Source organism: Ursus americanus, chromosome 24, assembly GCF_024610735.1.
Source record: "Ursus americanus isolate L20-20 chromosome 24, mUrsAme1.1.p, whole genome shotgun sequence".
NCBI classification, from domain to species: Eukaryota; Metazoa; Chordata; class Mammalia; order Carnivora; family Ursidae; genus Ursus; species Ursus americanus.
In genome coordinates, this window is record NC_142150.1 from 44,670,034 (window position 1) to 44,690,512 (window position 20,479).

General features: G+C 61.1%; 1 protein-coding gene across 7 annotated transcripts in view; it reads right to left on the minus strand.

The window, feature by feature from the left end:
- The window catches only part of SHANK2 (SH3 and multiple ankyrin repeat domains 2), a 503,557-nt gene that overhangs the window by 256,583 nt on the left and 226,495 nt on the right, over nucleotides 1–20,479 (minus strand). For all 7 annotated transcript variants that reach the window (XM_087855105.1, XM_045775905.2, XM_087855101.1 and 4 more), the window contains 3 exons: nucleotides 18,411–18,726; nucleotides 8,662–8,828; nucleotides 1,025–1,138 (listed from right to left, as the gene is read on the minus strand). In XM_087855105.1, coding sequence (XP_087711231.1) covers nucleotides 1,025–1,138; nucleotides 8,662–8,828; nucleotides 18,411–18,726 — 597 coding nt within the window. The remainder of the gene's footprint in view (nucleotides 1–1,024; nucleotides 1,139–8,661; nucleotides 8,829–18,410; nucleotides 18,727–20,479) is intronic.

A 20,479-nucleotide genomic window follows, 5' to 3' on the forward strand; every position in this document is an offset into this window, starting at 1 on the left:
CCACCTTCCCCAGATGAGCACGTTCCAGCCCTCCCTTCCAAACCTGAGCTCAGGACATCTCTTACATCAACCCCCTACCACACCGCCAACGTCACGGTTTCCCTCTGGCGTGTGAACCCGAGCTGAGACTGAACAGGGGAAGCTCAGCACAAATGGACCCCTCTTCGCAGTCAAGTTCTCGGAGAGGGAACCAGCTGAGCATCCCCGATGAAGAGTCTGCAAAGCCAGCCACGTACGGTGGGCGGACGCCGTGCTTTCCAGAGCGTGCGTCCTCAGAACACCTTATTTCCCAGCCATGCGGGCCACGGGGCAGGCGCCACCAGCCCGCACAAGCAGACACAGCAAACCCACGGGCCGCGAAGCAAGCGTGGCTGCCTCCGACGTGTGCTCCGTGAGTCTGGGGCTCTGCCCGACACCCGCAGAGCGCAGGCACGCACCGGCTCCTTCGTGTAAGACAGCTCGTGCTTCCGTTTCCCCAAGCAGCATATTTCCTCCCGATGCCATTGTGTATAAATGATCTCCTCTTAACATTTTAATCAATTCAATCTTTCGGCAATCAATTTCAATGCGGTTTTCAGCAAAGGCTATATTTGGAGTTCTGAGACACACTGACATGATTTTCCTTCGCGAACTCCAACCGCTTCGGAGTGGTGTTTACGGACACATCAAAGTACGTGGCTGTAACGGAGGGCACGCGAGGGCCTCCTGCGAGCGCCAGCCGCCCATGTGTGACATCGGTCCGAGAGATCGATAACCCGGCTTCCACATTCACTAGCCCCACGAAAGCCCTTCCCCGATGGCTACAACGAACGACCCAAGTTTTCTGGCATGTGTACTGAGCAGCCCCTTCACCAAAGGCTTCCGCACTGTCTTGTAACCTATTTCTGGTTTGGACAAAGCCCAGAGGAACTGAAAACCTGTTTCGATGACAGAGAGAAGTCCTTGCTTTGAAGGCGGCCTTTCTCCGTAAGCAGGCACACAGGCCCGAGGGCGCGGAGACGCGGTGCCCGCCGTACCGCCTTACCTGCCTGGCTGTCCTTGGGCCTGCACTGCACTTCCTCCACACACTCGGCCGGGAACCACCCGATGTGGCCGCGGGTGCTGCCTTCCCAGAAGCCTCCTTCGCCGATGCTCAGAACTAGAGACAAGAAGGGGAAGCCGTTAGCGGGAGGGCTCGGGGCGGGGGGGTCTGAGGGTGAGCGTGAAGAGGGGACGGAGTGAGCGCGGGGCCGGCGGGGTCCGCCAAGCCTGCACAGCTGGCGGCTCTGGTCCATCTGCCGGCCGGCCGCGCTTCTGTGGATCCAACTGTGGATGAGGGGACCCAGTACAGCATCCCTTGGAGAGGACAGTGCCGAAAGCGTGGACGCCGGGGTCCCCGGGTCTCTTCTCCCCTTAGCATGCAAGTGCTGGCCTCCTGGCATCTTTATCTGACCCCACAAGTCCTGCGACTACTTTGTCCCCCGTCTTGATGTCCCAGTTGAGACGGAGGGGAACTGCAAGTCGCCACCATCAATCATGTCATGCGTCAGGTGGCGGGACGGGTCACCTCCATGGATGGAAGGAACGATGAGGTCACATGTGCCCCTTCCCAGCTGGGGAAGGGGTCCAAGGCTCTGCCTGATCTTTTAAACCACTCTGGAAAAGGAAGAGCAGCGAGGGGCCGCGTGCCAACCCCGCATTCTGTCTTGACCTCCCGGCACGGAGCACTGCAGAGGGGGACAGCTGGGGCCCTGCGCCCCGGGCGAGCTGACCTGCCACCGAGGGCCTCTGACGGTGCAGGTGCTGGCAGGGAGCAGGGGTCTGTCAATCCCCTTGCAGGCAAGGGTGGTGGGCCTGTCCATGGGAGGCCACTCTGCACGGTAGAAATGCATTTCTTGCAGCATTTCCTCCAAAAATGGACGCTGCCCCTTATCCCCCAAGCAGCCCAGGTGGGGGGCTGCACAGCCGTTGCCCCGAAGAATCCGGACCTGACAGGGCCATCCCGGATGGAGTGCTGCCTGGAGCAAAGGGAGGCCAGGCACCCGCCCACGTGCTGGACGGGCCGAAGCCACACGTCCGTCTACGTGACACGCAGGAAAGCTTCTTGGCCCCCGTGCCGCGGTTTCCTCATGTGTTGGAGCAGGATACTGTTTGTAGCGCTACCGTGTGCGGGCAGAGGCACGCGACCCCGTGTGGGGCTCCACCCCGCTCACAGCTTCCCTCCGGACCGTCAGGGAGTCAGGGAAGACACACCGCGGTTTGTGTTTGGAGGGGACCGAGTCACCCTTCTGAGCGTGTCCTCCTTATTCCGAGGCCAGCGGAAGAGAGGGAAGGCTGAGGGGCCCTGCCCACCGGGTCGGTTTCAGCTCCGTCAGGAGAGGGGGACTCCGTAGGCTGTGAGCTGGATGTGGGGAGAGGCCGGGGAGGGCCCAGGACATCCTCTGTGCCTACTGAACAAGCGTAAGCCGTGGTCCTCCTGGCAGGGGTGGGAGGGACAGGGGCGCACATGGGGGGATGCGGGTGGGACGCTGGCCCCACCTGGAACATGCTACTATGTTTCAGGCCGTCGGCAGGACAGACCCTCTGCCCTTAAGGGGCCGTGCGTGAGTCCAACAACTGTGTATGCCAGGCCATGGCCACACGCCGGGCTTGCACGCCTGGGTTTCTGTGTGCCCACCTTCTCAGGGCACACCAGTGTCCGGGTGGGAAAGCGTGTTCCTTGTCAGTGAAGAGGGAGCTAGGCTGGGCTTGTCCATAAGCTGCTGATTTAAGGCGCTGAAAAGTAGACACTTTGCGCTGAGAACGAACAGAGTATCCACCTGCCCTCTACAAGCCCACACGCTTCGAGGCCACGGCTGAAGCGACGTGGTCGGAGAAGGTGCCCGGCCAGCTGTCCGCTAACTGGCTCCCACCGTGGGCCTCCCCGCTCCAGAGACACACGGCCCTGCCTTGTACACTGGAAACCAGTAAGTACTGGTGCTAGAAGAGCTGTGCGGTCACCAGGCTTGGGCGGGACCCTCACCGCACGAGGCCCCACCCCTTCTGCCAAGCCCCACCCCACCTCACCAGAGTCACTGAGGAAGGACCCACCTGAGTGCCGGGCAGCGAGCCCCTGGGCCAGGACAGCCTGAGTGACAGGGTTCCCCATTCTGCTCTGAGCCCCCTACAGGCCATTGAGTTTCGAGCCATCCTGGGCTTTCCTCCACATGAGCATCACAAGGGGCATCAGAGCAGGCACACCCCGGGGCCCGGGGAACCCGTATTTAGGGAGAGGTGTGTTGGGATGCGCTTTCCCAGGTGCACGGGCTCAGCGGGTCACCGGAAATAAGAAGACCTCCCCTCCACAGCTAAGTGGCAAAGACACGAATACAGTGAGAGTCAGGGCCCAGCCAGGGAGCTGGGGGTTCTCAGCAGGACCCCAGGACCTTCCTGCCTGCTGTCGGGACCCCACCCCGCCCTGGAAATCCTCCCAGATTTTCTGGCCCTGCCAGCCAGGCAGCCAGGCCTCCTGCCTCTGCTGTGGACCCTCTGAGGTCCAGGGGAGACAATTCCCTTGGCTCACCCCCGGCTGCCCGTCTCCGAGAGCCACCAGCCAGCCAGGCAGCCAGGACTCCAGGGGCCGCACAGTGTGGCCGGGAAGGAAGGAGGCCCTGGGCCGGGATCATGGGCTTCAAGGCAACTGTGAGTGGCCTGCATGGCCCCCCTGGCCGTCTTCAGAAGAGAAGTCCTTTACATCTGTCCTTTGGGGTGCAAGTCTGGGAACTGATGTTTGTCATTTCTGTTCTCTGTGGGGGACAGGGCCCAGCTCCCTGCCCAGCCTGCTCTCCTGTAGCCAGGGGTGGGTCCCAGCCTGGGATGATGCCCGTGGACATATGCAGAGAGGGGAGGATGCCCTTGTACCATGGCCCACAGGGCTCCTGTCCAGCCCGCGCCTCTCTGCAGCTCAGGTCCACACCTTGAGCCACCTTCCCTCTGCCCCTGGGCTGTGGGGCTCCTCCTCCTTTTCCTGGCCTCAGATGTGGGGTCTCCTGTGATTCTGCCCTTCACTGCCCACCCCCATGGCCCCTCACTGCCCTGACCTGAAGCCCCCCACTCTTCCTGCACTTCTGTTTCCTGTCCATGTCCAAGGGGACACAGACTGGGAAGGAGAACACAGCCCAGGACTCAGCTGGCAGCTGTCTTTCGCTCCAGGAGTAGTCGGTCCGTCTGCCTGTGCTGACTCCCACTAGAAACCTGTCTCTGCAGACTTGCTAGGGGAGTCTGGCGGGACCTCTGGGAGCCTTCAACCCCCACCCCAGAATACCCTCCTTGGGCCTCCAACAAGCTGAGAGAGGGACTCCGTGCAGGCGCGATGCACAGGCCGCTGGCACCCGGGCCTCAGGCTTCTCCTGCCCACGGGGGCCTCAGCCCTAGCCACCTGCACACCTAGTCTCAGCTCTCATCACTCTGCGGCATGGGACCAGCCTCAGTGGCGAGTGCGTGCTCAGCCCCACGGAGACCGTGGTGGGCTTGTCTTCACAGGGCCAGGCATGGCTGGAAGGAAGGGGCCGCCTGTGCCATGCATAGCCCAAATCAGAGACCGCGACCCTGATGCACCCACGTGGTGGGCAGAAACGCTAGCCCCTCGATGGAGACCCGGGCAGAGACCCCAACCTGTCCACTGGGATGCAGTACAGGGATGCGTGTGCTCACCCCATGCACGCACGCACAGACGCACGCACGCAGGCGCACTCCAGCAATGTGGCTGTGCCTCTGAGTACCAATGTGGAGACAACCTTCCCAGCTTCTGGATTCCTCCTTGTGCATGTCTGATCTGCAGGCCACCCAACGCTCCTCAGGCAGCAGCTCCCACAGGACGAGTTGGCCGAAGTGGGGAGCACTGAGGACAGCCTTGAAGGACCCCACGCTTGGGAGTCCTGAGTGCCGGCAGCGAGGGGCTGTGGGACCGGGCCCTCTCTCACCTGTCCCTTTCCCATGGCGCCAGCATAGCGGACGCCTTCCCCAGGAGAGGCACCACCCCTCAGCTGCTGTGAGAAAGGCTGCCAACGGCTCACTGCTGCCCCCCCTCCACAGAAACTCCTTCCGGACACGGGAGCCATCTGGCCAGCCTAGGAGGTTATGCCCCACTTCCCAGGGACGGAGCCAGGACGTGGGGCACCCTCGCGTCACCCCTGGGCCCGAGCTCCTGCCCCCTTACCTGGCTCCAGCACTGCTTTGGGGGCACCCAATACCCAGGTGGAGGGAGCTGGGGAATGAATGACCTCCTTCTTCCAGAACAGAGCACGCGGGCTGACCGCCAGCTGTCCAAGCAGGAACACAGTGGGGAGAGAGTAAACCTGCCTATTATCTCTCCAAGACATGTCCAGACCACAAACACGGACACAGCCAGGTAAAGCTGGCAGCAAGCAGTCGGGACAGACAACGCGAGGGGGGAGGGCAGCATGGGCTCGGAGTCCAGACCACCTAGATCTGGAGCCCCAGCCCCCTGGTCACCTGCTGTGGGAGACTGGGAGGTCTTCACTGGAGTTACTGTGTCTGCAAAAGACAGGTGTTTGGGCTGAATCTTGCCCCCAAATTCCTATGTTGGAGCCCTGACCCCGAGCACCTCAGAATGAGGCTCTACTTGGAGCTGGGGTCTTTAAAGAGGCGATCAAGGTAACATGAGGTCACCGGGGTGGCCCCAATCCCATGTGACCGGGGTCCTTACAGGAAGAGGGGATCAGGACACAGACACGCACGGAGGGACGACCCTGTGAGGACCCAGGGAGAGCACAGCCGTCCACACACGAGGAGAGAGGCCTCGGGAGAACCCTGCCCTGTGCGCCTGGACCTTGGCGTCGGCCTCCGGGACCGGGGACAGTGAGTCCTGTTGTTCAAGCTGCCTAGACTGAGGGACTCTGTGGCGACCCCCTGAGCACACCAGTGCTTGGCCCACAGTCACCGTGAGGTTCACACAAAACCTATGTAACACATCCGGTAGCATGAGTAGTAAACAGCAGGTGCTCACTGACGAGTCTCCACCTTCATCTGCTCCTCTGTCGTCGTCTCTGATGTATGGGGCCCCCAGATACGAACCGGCAGCCAGGGTCACTGGGCGGGCTCTGCAGGCACCTGCCAGCCCGGCCGAAGCCCCACGTGGGCCTGGGGGTGCAGGGCGTGGTGGGCCCGCGTGGAACGAGAGTCCGGGGCTGTGGGCCCGGCTTAGTCGATTTCAGAGTGGGCCGGGCAGGGAGAGCGGGTGGTGTGCTGGGGCCATGGTGGAGGGTGGGGCGCACACGGTTCCGAGAGCAGGCCACAGGGGTGGTGCTTTGTCTTCACACGAGCCGCTGGCCTCCTGGGCTCAGGGGCCGACCTGAGTCGACCTGCATCACTGCCTAGCAGTCATCAGGAGAGAGCTCCCGATGCAGCGGGTCTGGGGCCCTGCCCTTCCCAGCTTTCTCCGAATAGGGGCTGCTCCTGGGGGCAGGTCTCTCGGGGGGCTGGGAGGAGGCGGGGAAGGGCCTCGAGGCCTGGCCCGCCAGCTCTGCCAGGACTGGGTGTCCCTGGGGCCCCTCCAGGACACCCTCTGCAGCCGCGGCACAGGGGTCGCGCCAGAAAGACACATGGCCTTGGCAAAAACATTTCTGTGGCCTTCTGTCTGGGGCCCCGTGTGAGTGCTGTGGCAGAGCCGCCAGCCACCCCGTCTGCAGAGGCAGCGTCCTTGTTGTGGGGACGACCAGAAACTACCCACGTGCAGGGGAGGAAAGTCTATCATGCATTCCGGGACTAAAATTTAAAATTGCAGGTGGTGTGAATTTCTACATTTATAATCTGAACGCTTATAATGTGAAAGGTGACAAGAATATTGCAGTGAAGTCGACAGGGACAGTGCAGAGACTTGAACTTATAGATATGATGGACATGGGCCCACCGGACACCCCAGAAGGCAGCTGTACCCCATGCCAGGTGGGAAAGGTGCCGGAATGTGTGGAGAGGCAGCCAGGCCTGATGGGACACCTGGAGGCCCACGGGAGGGGAGCTGAACCAGTGAGCCCCTCTCCATGGCCGGGAGCCTGCACCCCGTCCACAAGACAGGGCTGCCGGGGGTGGGGGGGCCCGCGGGGAAAACCCTCAGTCTGAGCTGCCTGAAGGACCAGAAAGATGAGGCCAGGAGAAAGCACGCACCCTGGAGACTGGGGGTGTCCCCACACGGGAAGGAGCCCGAGAGGGGCCGGCAGACAGCCTCGCCACATGGAGCGGTCACCCAGGCAACGCCCCCAAACAGAGGAAACGCCCACAGCTTAACCCGCCTAACGTCCATGACGCAACGGAAGATCACCAGACACACGAAGACCCCACGGGAGGGAGCCCGTTCTCACGAGAGGGGAGGAAACTGCGCAAGCCCAGCCCAAGGTGACCCTGACCGCGGACCACAGACGGGGACCTCGGTGCGCTGACCGCACCACGCCAGTGACCTAGCACAGCATGAGCTTCCAGCGAGCGAGAAGCCCCAACAGGGACAGGGAGACTTATGAACGTGTGACTTCTGAAATTTAGAAATGCGCAAGATGGACTCAACAGTGAAGGGAACATTTCAGAGGAAAGGGTATTGGAAACAGATCAATAGAAGTGATCAAAGGTGAAGAAAAATGCCGGAAAGAACACAAACAGAGCTCCTGGGACTTGCGCCTGCTACCAGATGGCCAATTTGCGTGCAGCTGGGAGACCAGGAGGAGCCGCGGGAGAACAGGGCTCCACCTGTCATCAGAAACTTGCAAATCCCAGCTGAGGTCAGCCGGATCCGTGCAGGGCACAGAGGAGGGCACTGGGTTACGTGCCAGCTCAGGCCCGGTGGGGACAAGGCGGGGTGGGCAGGATCTGGCCCTGGCCTGCTGACCTCTAAGGGGCATATGGTTTATTGCCCGCCACGCGTCTGCTGAAAGGCTGTCTTCCGGTGATAGGCCCCACGCACGTGTGGGCACGTGTGGCGTGCCCTTTCTTGCTGTACCGGGAGACTTCAGCTGCCCCCATGTGGCCTGAGGCCCATACCTGCTGCTTTTCTACTTCCTCCAAACAGCCTCAACACCACGTACGACCTCCTGCACATGTCCTATTTCCACCCATCTCCCTGGACAGCCTCACATACCTGATCTCCCTGCTCAGAAACCATCGCTGGCTCCCCAGTACCCTGGGAACAAAGCCTAACTCCTTGGCCTGGCATTCATGGATCCCTTCCATGCTTTTCGACCACGTTTCCCAGGATTTTGCTTTGGGAATCCTTCCCTCCAACCTGGTGGACTTCCTTCCCAGGAACTCTGGAGGTCTCCAGGCTGTGCTGGACCATCCCCGCTAGACACCTGTCCCCGACTCCTGGGAAGACATGTTCAAATCCGACCTGTGCTAGGCCCCGTCTCCATGCCACGTCTTCCCGGGGCCCTCAGGGGTTTCCCAGGCGGAAAGGAGCTCTGCCCCTCTCCCCTGCACTTTCTGCAATGGAGTCTCATTCCCGACGGGCGGTGCCGCTCCCCTAACAGACACGGAACGACCGCGAGCCCAGTCAGCTCCCTGTTCTGCCCTCCCGGCTCTGTGCGTCCTGCAGGAGCCCGGGAAGCAATGCCTCCAACGCCAACACCCCAACAGGGGGTCCGCTGAGGCACAGAGGGCCCGGCCTGACCCTGCCCCGAAAGCAGAGTGGACACTGACCTTTGACCCTGTCGCCACGGTGAAGGGGGATCTCGCCGTCGACCTGGGGGTGGTATGGCTTGACGACGACGAAGAGCCTCCCGGGCACTGCACTGTAGAGCTTCCGCTTGGGCTCCGGGTACTCGAAGGCAGACAGCATGTCCTTGGCGCCAGGCGGGAAAGCCGGCCTGAGAGGGAAGGGCAGAGAGAGAGCGACAGGGTCATGGCCTGAGACAGGGCACGTCACACACCAGGCCCGTGGCCGAGCCGTTCACGACGGAAGCTGCAGTGAGAGCCGTGCCACGGGAGCTCCTGATTCTAGATGGAGCAAGGACGTGAAAGTGCCCGGGGGCCGCGTCCACGGCTAAGAGACTCGGGTAATTCCAGCAACTGCACTTCCGGGAGCTTACCCGTGTTTTCACACCTGTCCACAGCGGCAGTGCTCTCCACAGCCCGGAGCTGGGAATGAGCCCAGCACCCATCCAAGCACGAACCGATAAACACTGTGTGGTCCATCCACACACTGGACTACTGTCCAGCCTGACAAAGGAAGGACATTCTGACACCTGCTGAATGTGGATGGACCCTGAGGACACTACACTCAGTGAAAGAGTCAGTCAGAAAAGGCAGGCGTTCCTGGTGTGATTCCACTGAGACCACGTGTGTGGACTTGCCACGTCCTAAGTAGGACGGCGGGCGCCGGGGCCGGGGGAGGGGTGGGGGCTGGTGTCTCAGGGGGACGGAGAGTGGACGATGGGTGCCAGGGCCAGGGGAGGGATGGGGGTTTGTGTCTCAGGGGGACAGAGTCTCTGTTTGAGAAGATGGAAAGTTCTGGAGACGGATGGTGGGGACGGCTGCACAACCGTGTGAACGTGCTTGATGGCACAGGACTGTGCACTCAAACAGGGTTAAGGTGATAAAGTGTATGTTAAGTGTACTCTAACACCATTCTTGGAAAAATAAAAATCAGCGGGCACCTGGGTGGCTCAATCAGTTAAGCGTTGCAGTCTTGATGTGGCTCAGGTCATGATCTCAGGGTCAGGAGATAGAGCCCCGCGTTGGCTCCACGCTCAGCAGGGAGTCTGATGGAGGATTCCCTCCCTCTGCCCTGCTCCCTTCACCCCCCACGCGCACACACCCACGTGTACCCTCTCTCTCTCCCTCTCGCTCTCAAATAATCTTCAAAAAAACAAAAATCAAAGACCCTAGCGATTCAGAAATCGGGGCAGACCCTGGGTCTCTGACATTTCACCAGCACCAGCATGCACGCCAGCCCCTCCTGGTGAGGGAACACCACTGTCCCTGAGGAGCTCTCATGATCACAGGAGCCGCCGCCCCAGCCGCCCCGCGGACTTCTCACCAGACGCGGGGCCCGTCTTCTTGCTTTAGGTTTATTCACAAAGAGCAAATGTTCCCAAGCCCACGTCCAGGCCTGAGAGTGAGACGCGAGGGGCTATGCAGGCACGAGAGGCAGGTTCACAGAGAAACGGGCCACGCGGTTTCTGTCACGACATCCCTGCACCACTGATACACGGTTTGCTTGGAGAAGCTCACAGGGTATGACCGTGGGTGTGTTGTGTCCTCCCGACTTTCTCACTCGCCGTCACGACTGGGGGAGCTAGCCAGGGGAGCCCGTGTCCACACACGCGAAGCCGGAGGCTATGACACGCTCAGTGTTACCCTCAACTACACTAGCACGGAGGAGGACTGACGGCTAGGTCTGTCTGCCTGACCTCAGTGGTCAGAGCCCACCCAAACCCACACGGGGCAGAGGGTGGGCAGCACCTGGGCTGGTCACGTGAGCTTTTCTGGGAGCCTCCCAGGGCTCAGAGAGAGAGGTCCTCTGTCCCCAGGGATGCCATTCCTCCCCCAGAGGCTTCATTAACCAAGTTCAAGCCACAGATGGAGGTCACAGAATCCAGGGGGTTCAGGTGGCCTTGCCCAGTGGCCCCACATCACCTCCTTGCTTAACCTCTCCTTGCCCAGCCGGCTACAGTTCTGTGGACAAGAAAATCCAGATGTTCACTGTGATGCCCGCAGCTTGAGGGACGGTGGTAGGTCATTGCCCTGGTCTCGGGGACAGAGCATTATCTGAGCCACGCTTTGGGCTCCTGGAGAAGAGGGCGTTGTGAATGAAGGGAATGTATAGTATGATTCATAGATCCTTTTTACTTCCTTGGCTTTCACCCCCACCCCGACTTGAATACAAGCTCCTCGAAGGCTGTGTTGTTCACGACTTTATCCCAAGTGCCTAATGGTGCTTGGCACAAACCAGGTGCTCCTTCACTCCCTGTTGCACACGGGAAGGAACGGATGGCTGGGGAGGTGGGTGCAAAGATGGACTGCTGGATGCAGAGAAGCGCGGGTGGGTGAAGATGGGGTAGATGCATGGATGGATGGATGGATAGTTGGATGGATGGAGAGAGGGAGAGGAGGAAGGATGTGCTGTTGATATTTAAACCGGTAAAGTTGGGTTAGACCGCAGCTTCTTTCCCCCAAAGTTACTATGAGAGGAAGGAGAGGAATGAGGTAAGAAAAGAGACAGCAGTTAAAACACCTGGCAAAGGACCTCCCCCCACATGTGCTCGCAGGCGCACACACGCCACACACCACATGTGCTCGGTCATTGTCACAGAACAGGGTTATACGCTCGTCATCTTATCTCTATGCTAGTAAGCTTGTATGTCTTCCTAAAACTGTAATATATCATTTCATGTCTGTTTTCTATTTTTAGCTTGACTCTGTGTTGGGGGTAATGGTATCTATCCATCTACCCCTCCGTCCACCCACCCACCCCATCCACTCACCCATCCACCAATCTATCCACTACCCGTCCATCCAACCATCCATCCATCCATCCATCCAAACACCAACCCACTTATCCATCTATCCATCCTCCACTCATCCCTCCACCCAACCATCCATCCATCTATCCATCCACCCATGCATCTATCCGTCCATCCATCTATCCATCCACCCATGCATCTATCCGTCCATCCATCTATCCATCCACCCATGCATCTACCCATCCATCCACTTATCCATCCATCTGCCCACATCCATACATTCACCTATCCATCCATCCATCCATCCATCCATCACACATCTACCCATTCATCCACCATCCCTCCTTCCATCCATCCACCCGCCCAACTATCCACTTATCCATCCATCTGTCCATCCACCCACCTATCCATCTTACCACTTATCCAAACATCATATTCACTCATCCACCCAAATTTCACAAGGACCCCACAAGATGCCCAGCTGACCACTTACTACAGATGTTAGACAAGTAAGTTAACCTCTTGAAGCCTAGTTCCCCATCTTGTAAGAGGGGGTGAGCCGCAGTGACCGGAGAATGAGTCAACAGGAACTACTCTTCGCAGGTTTACTTAAGTGAACATTAGCACCATTCCCACTTCCCGCTTCCACTGGAAAGTGGTCACAAGTTGCCTGTGTGAGCTAGCTGCTTCCAGCTGGTACCAGAGGGTGTCACTGGGCAGAGAAGTCAAAGCAAACACTGCTCCAATCTGGGGAGCTCTGTGTCTTGAGCCACCTTGCAGATGATCAGTTCCCTAACCCATCCACCCATGCCTGGAAAGGCCCTGTCAAAGAACTGGAAGGAGTCAGTCCCTCTAGACCAGAGCGCACCCATGGCGCCGGGCACCAGGAGTGATGTGCGATCCCCACGAAAGCTAAAGCACCTTCTCATTCCAGGTTGATCTGAGCCTCACAAAGCTCCATTTCATAGAAGGGAAAAAGGAGGTTCCGTAAATAGTGGCCGAGACACAGAGATACAGAGCTGACCTCACATCCTGGCTCCTTGACGCCAGCCCAGGGCTCCCTGGAGGCTCCCTGCTCCATGCAGTGATGACCTCTCCTGCCAAGGAAGGCGTCTTCTCCCCACGATGTCCTGTTTTAGGCACTGCGTCCCACGGCAGCAGGAGCCAGAGCCCCGCAGTGGCTCAGGGTTGGGAGTGCCATCCCCTCTTGGGAAAGGAGGCACAGGGGCCAGACTGGGGCTGCTCCACCCTGCCTGCACAGCGGGGATGGACTGAAGTTCCCTACCCCAAGCTGTCAACATTTTCCTTGTGATCCGTCCAAGAACAGCCAGATGGAATTCCAACCACGTTGTTTTGGTATGAGAGCTAAATCACTGAATTCTCAATATCAGAAAATTGGTGGCTGGCTGTGGGGTGACGTGGATGAGTGAACTGAGCCACTTTCCAGCTATCCTGGGTGACCAGGGCCCTGCCAGACCTGGACCTACTAAAACTGGGGTGTCCCCAGGTTCCTGGCTTACTCAGCATGGGTGGAAGGAAAGTGCTTGGTGGTCTGGTGGAGAGGGTGCCACATCCAGCCCCAAAGGTCCCAAGATCTTATCATCCACTGACTGCTGTCTCTTCAGGGTAAAAGCTCAGACTGTATGGCACCCCCTGTACTATCGGCACCATCCCCCACCGCTTAGAGCCAGAAAGACACGCAGGAATCCTCAGCACCCACCACCCTGAGCAGTGGGGCCCCAGCATGGGCTCTGGGCTCTGCCCTGCCTCTGCGGTTCCAGTAACAGCACCCTACACGCCACAGCCATGCCATGAGGCCCTGAGAAGGGATCTGGGGAAGGACGGTCACCAGGATGTCCCATCCCACTGGCCGCAGTGACACCGGCTGGGGCACCAGCGTGAGCCAGGGCTTTTGTGGACCCGAGAAGGGAAATCCACCAGGCGCCAGCTTTGTGCAGCTGCTCGCACACTCTCTGCGGTGACCCAGGCCCCTGGAGCGGGCTTTCTGCCCATTTGCAAGCCCCAGGCCGCTTCTGGCTCCGACAAGAAGAGGGTGGGGGAGGGGAGAGAAAGTGCCGGGAGTCCCCGAGTGACAGGAGCAGTTCTGAACGTACACCCTTCCTCACACTTCCCACTCTCTGCCCCAGTCACTCCGGGCCCCTCGCCACCCTGACCCCCAGCTGGCCCATGGCATTCCCCACTGCGGATCTCCGCTTCTCTGCTGAGCTCCCCACCTCCCCCAGGGAGCTCTGAGCCCTGGGGGGCTCTGTCAGGGGCGCCTGTGGCTCTGTGTCCTCCACTACATCACCCCTGGGGGCTCACATGTCTCCCGCCCTCACCTCTGGGGTGGGGACAAGGCATTCTCCTCCGCATGACGGGAGCCCGGAACAGAGGAGATTGCTAATTCATGAATTCGTGCAACCAGCGGAGACAGCAAAGTCTGAATGTCCCCAAACACAGAAGCAGAGATGGTGGCGGGTGAGGGGTGGCCTGTGAAGTACCTGGACATTAAGTCCTCAGCAGCCAAGACGCACCTGCTCCCTCAAGTTGAGCCCCCTTGGCCTGGCCTGCCTCCCCACCAGGTGACACACACAAACCAGGGAGTCCCACTCCTCGTGGATCCCTACTCCTGGCCTCCCCATGACGTGCCCTTAGCGCCCCAGGTCAGGCAGCAGCAGGGCAGAAGGACCACCCGCCTCCAAGCCTGGGCTGGGCAGCGCCTGCCTTGCCCTGATGCTACCCCTGCCCTGCCCCTACCCTGCCCCTGGAGCCCACCCCCACTCCCTTTCTGGGTCAGGACAAGCACAGGAAGGGAACAGCCGTTGCACTGAGTTCTCACGGAGGAAACCAGGTCCCTGCTCCTCTGGGGGAGCCACGTTTGGTCTCCACGGCCCCAGGAAGCAGGGAGAGGCCTCGCAGAGGTGGACAGAGACCTAGGCCAGAGGGGCACCACCGTGCCCCTGCACACCCACAAGCCTGACAAGATGGGAGCTTTGTCTCCTGGAAGGGGTCCCACCACCCCAGGACCCCCTGGAAGGGGGTGCGGTCTCTGATTTCTGAAGTCTCTGGCTCCGTTTGAAAGGTTCTATTCTGTGAGCAAACCTGCCCTGGGATTTGGGGCCCTGTCTCGGGCTGGCCTTCCCTCCCGGTGCTCACAGGGGCACAGGCGCTACTCAGGGGGCACAGATTGGTAATACCAATGTCACCTTCTACCAGCGGGGCCATGGGCACAGGCTCGAAGCTGGCCCCACACCTGGACCCTCCTGGGATGGCCAAGCCCCCCACGCTGCAGGCTGCTGGCCGATGTGCCGTCTTATCCACCTGAAACCCCAAACATCTGCATGGCCTCAGCCTCCCATGGCCAGGGTCAGAGAAATGAAGGTGACTTGTGTACGAGACTTTGCCGAGCCCCCGCCAGGTTCTGCCTGACGGCTCCGGCTCAGAGGGATGCCGTGAGCCAGCCACAGGCTGCACGAGTCTCTGCCTACACTCAAAAGCACGAGTCCGCCCCATCGTGCTGAGCTGAACCCACCCAAGAGATGCGTCCTTGGTAAGAGGGTGACCAGAATGCTTCCTGGTGCTGACGAGGCCAGGGCAGCCTGCTGGGTACTGGAGGGGTCCTGGGCAACAGGGCAGCGGTTGGTAGGGACCCGGACAAGCCACACTAGAGGGCGCCATCATGGGCAGGTGTCTGTGGGGTCCCCCACCTGAAGCTGGATTCAAAGGTGTGGCGGGTACATGGGTGCTGACCTCTGTGGACCTTCTACCTCTCTGCTTGGCACTCAGGTCAGCTGGTTACGGGAGGACAGCTCCACGGAGGACGCTGGCCCTGCCCACAGCTCAGAGCCCAGCCAGGGAGGGAGCTGAACAGGGACTTGGGCAGCTGGGGAGACCTTGGTGCCCCCCCACCATCATCCAGTCTGCACCTGAGGCCTCGGCCACACTGATGTGCCCATCGTATTCCTGGCTGGGGTTTCCAGGGCCTCAGCTCGGCATTCAGGCAAATGGGCTCTGCCTGATTGTGGTGCTAAGTGCCCAGCATTCCCCGCCAGCAGCGGGGGGGCGGGGGGGGGTGGGCAACGTGGGGGTGCGGAGGCAGAGGACAAATCCTCCTCATGTCAGGAGGCTGAGTCTCCCTCTACTGGGCTGAGTGATGGTCTTTGCTTCTCCGGCCTCTTAGCTGGAGCTGTCACCAGGACAGTGACTCCTGACTCCCTCCAGCGCCTGCCCCACGGGGGCCAGAGGGTCCTTCTAAGTGTTGCTGACAACCCAGAGCAGCAAAGGCTTCTGGGGAGTCCCCTGGGAGCCAGACACGCCTCAGAACGTGTGGTGGGTGGTTATGAAATTCAACTTACTCCCGCTTCCCAAACTATCAGCCCCACTCTTCATTGGAGAAGACCTGGAGTAGAAGGGTCGGGGGTCCTGTGCAGGCACACGGCGGGGAGGAGCACAGCTGGGACAGCTACCGCGGAGACAGAATCTGTAGACGGAGGGGTGTGCAGGGGCAGGGCCTCCTAACCCCAGCCTAGGCTCTGCGAGAACCAGTAAGGGCACTCGGGGCACCCCGGGTCACCCTGAGTCATGTGTCATGCCCAGCCAGGGTCTGCCTGCCCTGGGAAGGGGTTAGGCTCTGAGTGGCGATGACAAAGACAGAGTGGAGGGGTTCAGCTACCTCCTTGAGCCCCCACAAGGCTCAGGGGCTATGCTGTGGGGTCCTGTATCTGGCGTCTGCCATCGCCTGGGCCGGTCTGTATTGCCAGTTCTACGCCTAGGTGTGGTTCGAAAGGCCAGACCATGGTCTCCCAGCCAGGAAGCAGAGGGCCCACCATTCCCTCCCATTCCAGGGGGAAGCAGGTGCACCCGGCAGTCCCTGTTAGGACAGGGGAGTGTTGGGGGAAGGACCCCAGCAGCCCATGGCTCCTGTCACAGAGTAGTTTCCATCACCAGCAAGGATCTGGACCCTGAACAGACAGACATGGGACAGGCAGGCTTGTCGGGGTTGGGGGGGGGGGAGGGAGGAAGGCTGAACAAGGCAGAAAAGGCAGGGCTCTATCAGCGGCACCGCTCAGCAAGGCAAGGCGCTGGCCGGGCCAGGACAGGTAATAGCCCACAGGTGGGGGCAATCCTGGGGTCCCGGGCAAACCTGGATGGTTGGTCCCCCTGCCCAGGGCTCTGGGTGACAAAGGAAACAGAACTGGCTAAGTGCCTTTTTTGGGCTAGATGCAGATCTGAGCTTCGTCTGAGGGCCAGCATGGTACTGCTGTGAGGTACGGGCACAAATTCACTCACTGAGTCTTAAAAACAACCCCGGCGGCCAGTCTTTTCACGACACCCACTGTGTCGATGAAGCTCCAAGTGTCAAGTCAGCAGCCCAGGGCAGAGCGCAGAACAGGTGCCCAGAGGTCCCAGCAGCAAGGCTCGGGACAGGCGCCGTGATGGCCCCACACGCACCCGCACAGGACATGGGGGACAGCCAGGCGGGGCCCCAGCAAGGCACCCCGGTGGCTTTCCTCCCTTCACAAGCACTGTTCTGTGTGTGGGGTTGCGGTCCCCGGCCACACCACCCTCTGTCCCTTATTAGATTTCGTGCTAGAGGAAGGGGACACACTCTTCTCAAAATTACAGTCATAATTCCAGTGAATGGTGTGAAGTGGAATTTGCCTCCTCAGGGGAGGCCTTTAATTTAGTTTTAAACTGTTCTTAGCACCTGGGACTTCTCCCTCGGGGCGACCCAGAGCGAGAATCTAGACCAGAGCCAGAAACTGGATCTCACCGTTTGGAGCACGAGACGGGTGGGCAGTGGCTGGGGCTGAGGCGTGGCTGCGGGCTTGGGGTGGGCCGGCATCCAGAGCCTCAAGCCCGAGACCCTATGCAGGAGCCGGGAGACGTGGTTCCCACGGGAACATTCTCCCGATCCGGAGACTTGGCCACCGCTGTTCACGATCACAGCCGTCAGCCTCCTGCCGGGACCACGTGAAGCACCGTCGCCCCCTCCCACCCGGGCTGCCCGCCTGCACCCCACTCGGAAGACGCAGAAGCTGCAGGACAGAGCCCCCAAGCAGCAGGTGCCCCACCTCCCCAGCATCACAGACGTAAGCCGAGGCGTCGGCAGGCCTCACTCAGCAGGCCTGGGAGGGAGCGGGAATGAGCAAGGGGAAAGGGGGATCTGGTGACGTGCTGGACGTAAGGGGGCCAGAGCCCTGTGCCGGCCAGGGAAACACCGGTCAGTGGGCCTTCCCGGGCCACCGTGGCTGAAGGCGACAAACACTTGAGAACCCCACGGCACAGGTGCAGGAATGAGGACCCAGGAGGGAAGGGGCCAGCAAGCCGTAGCACGAGGACCAGGGCCTGGGCCCGAGACGGAGCGCACAGTGGGACTGGCAAGGCCGGACGCCGGGGCTGCTTTCATGGCTGTAGCCAGCGCTAAGCCCGGCACCCTGGGGCCCCAGCCGTGAGCCCACCCCCCCGAAAGACCCATCCTCATGTGAACAATTCTGAAAGGGCACGACCATGTGGAGAACGTGCTGGAGCGACAGCAAGGGGGCCAGGGCCCGGAGCCCAAGCGTGAGCTTTAATTCCGGACCAGGCGCGTTGGCAGTGAAAGCGGTACTTGGAGGAACTCTCGGCAACGGGCAGGCTGGCGGCCTTAGCTCCCTCTCTGTTCACATTTCACTTTCAGAACCCAGAATCCAATGCACACAGAAGGAAAATGAGGCCCCCGACGCCAGCCCCAGCCCCAACCCCCCCCCTCGGCCAGGAGCTCGACCCCGCCCCCTACACCTGCCCCGGGCGGTCATCATGGGCACGTGCTCACGCAGGCGACCGGACATCCAGGCTGGAATAAAACAGGCATCCTGGCCAACCCGTGGGCGTGCCGTGAACCCTAGAAACCAGGAGCCACGGTGCAGGGAGGGCTTCCTCTCCCAGTGCCCTCGGGAGCCCCCGGCTCCTTGCCAACACCCGCCAACCACGGCCACTCCTTACCCGATGTGCCAGGACTGCTGGGGCCTCTTGCCATCCTCGCCGGCACCGCCCAGCCTGTTGAGCGACGGGGACCGGCTGCGGGGCCCGGGGGCGTAGCTCCCAAGGGTCCTGGCGGCCCCCTCGGGCTTGCCGGGCGTCTGCTGCAGCAGCTGGGGTGAGAGACTGCGGTGGGAGGTGGCGGAGCAGACGGCCCAGTCGGGCGTGCTGGCGTTGAGGTTGTTGTCACTGTTGGAGCGCAGCAGGACCCGGGGGGCGGCCAGCGTGTTGGGGGGCCGCCGCCGGCGGTTGGAGTACGCCGGGGCCTCTCGGAAGGGCACTGAGTCGGAGAGAACAAGGAGAGGCGGGTGAGTGCACGCCCGGCACGGGCGGTGCAGGGCGGGGGTGCACGGAGCCCCCGCCGCCCCCCCCCCCCCGCCATGTGCAGAGCCCGCCCCGACATAGAAGCAGAGACCAGGTGGACACGGAGCACGTCTCCGTTTCACGGAGGCTCGAGCTAATGCTTGAGATGGAAGGGGCTTGGGCTCCGACTTCCATCCGGGCCAGGGCCCGCTCCTTCAGCAGCAGAGACACGCGTGAGGGCCTCACGACGTGCTCGGGACACAGAGTTCCTCCTCGCCACCACCTGCACTGGGCCCCTGGTAGGGGCAGGACCGGGTCCCCCTGACATGCATGTGTCGGAGCCCTAACCCTGGTGCCTGAGACAGTATCTGGAGATGGGCCTTTACAGAGGTGATCAAGGTACCATGAGGTCACCAGGGTGGCCCTGATCCAGTGTGACTGGGGTCATTACAGGAAGAGGACATCAGGACACAGACACGCACAGAGGGACGACCCCGTGAGGACCCAGGGAGAGCACGGCCGTCCACACACGAGGAGAGAGGCCTCGGGGGGACCCCGCCCTGCCTGCCCACGCCTGCATCTCGGGCGTCGGCCTCCGGGACCGCGGCCAGTGAGTCCTGCAGTGAGTCCACCTCTGGGTCTTTGTTGCAGCTGCCCCAGGACACACACATGGCCCTCCGAGTACCGTTCAGAGGTGGGCTCCTTCAGGACCGAGCAGGCTGCTTTCTCCACCCATCACACTGGGGCCCAGCAGTGCGCAACAGGAAGGCGTGAGCACGCCCCGTTTGTCTTCCTATGAAGTTCGAGACCAGAGGCGAGGCCCTCACTCTGCCGAGTTCAGCATGCCCAGGGACGCAGAATGAGGACACTGCCCACAGGGACCGTGAGGACCGGCATCCACACTGCAGCCACTCCGGGTTGCTCCGAGGGCTGGAGCCAGAAATAGAAAGTGTCCTTTCTCAGAAGATGCATGTCAAGGAAAGCAGCCGGCCAGGCCACCCGAGAAGATGCTGATGCCCCTGGAAGCGAGGGCCTGACACCCAGGCAGCTTCCCGCTGACCACGGGGTCTGCAAGCTCTGGAACGAGGCTGAGCGCGTGGGCTCTTGAGTCTGTGCTGCCCGAGGCCAGGGCCGCCACTGCACAGACCAGCGCTGAGGGCAGCAGAAAGCACGCATCCTCCGGGTGAGCTGGGCTGGAGTGGGAGTCCTAGCGTCTCGAAGGGGAAGAACATCATGGGTGGTCCAGGACAGAGCCCTGGACAGTCCACCATCCCGCTGCCCAAGGTCAGAGGCTGCGGTGAAGTACTTCACGAAAGCGAAGGACAGGTGCGCCCTTCCCAGAGCCTGGGCGCCCCCATCAACCCCTGCCACCGACCCATGACCACGTGGGGCAGCAGAGCGCACAGGGACAGAGTAGCGTGGGCAGAGATCCTGGGGGCAGAGGTGGGCCCACAGGGAGCCCTGGGGAAGAGGTGGCACTGGCAGAGAGTGCTGGGGGACAAGGTGGCGCTGGCAGGGCTCCAGTGAGGCAGCCGTGACCCAGTGTACCCCTTCACCGCCTTGCCAGGCTGCAGGGCAATCCCGGGAAGGCAGACATGGAACCAACCTGGAGAAGCCGCGCAGAGACGGCACGGGGTTCAGGACGCGCACTGGGAATCCGCGTTCTGAGCAGTTGGTGAGATTTGGGAATGGACATGTTGGGAGGTCCTATTTTCCCTGCGGCAGCCTGT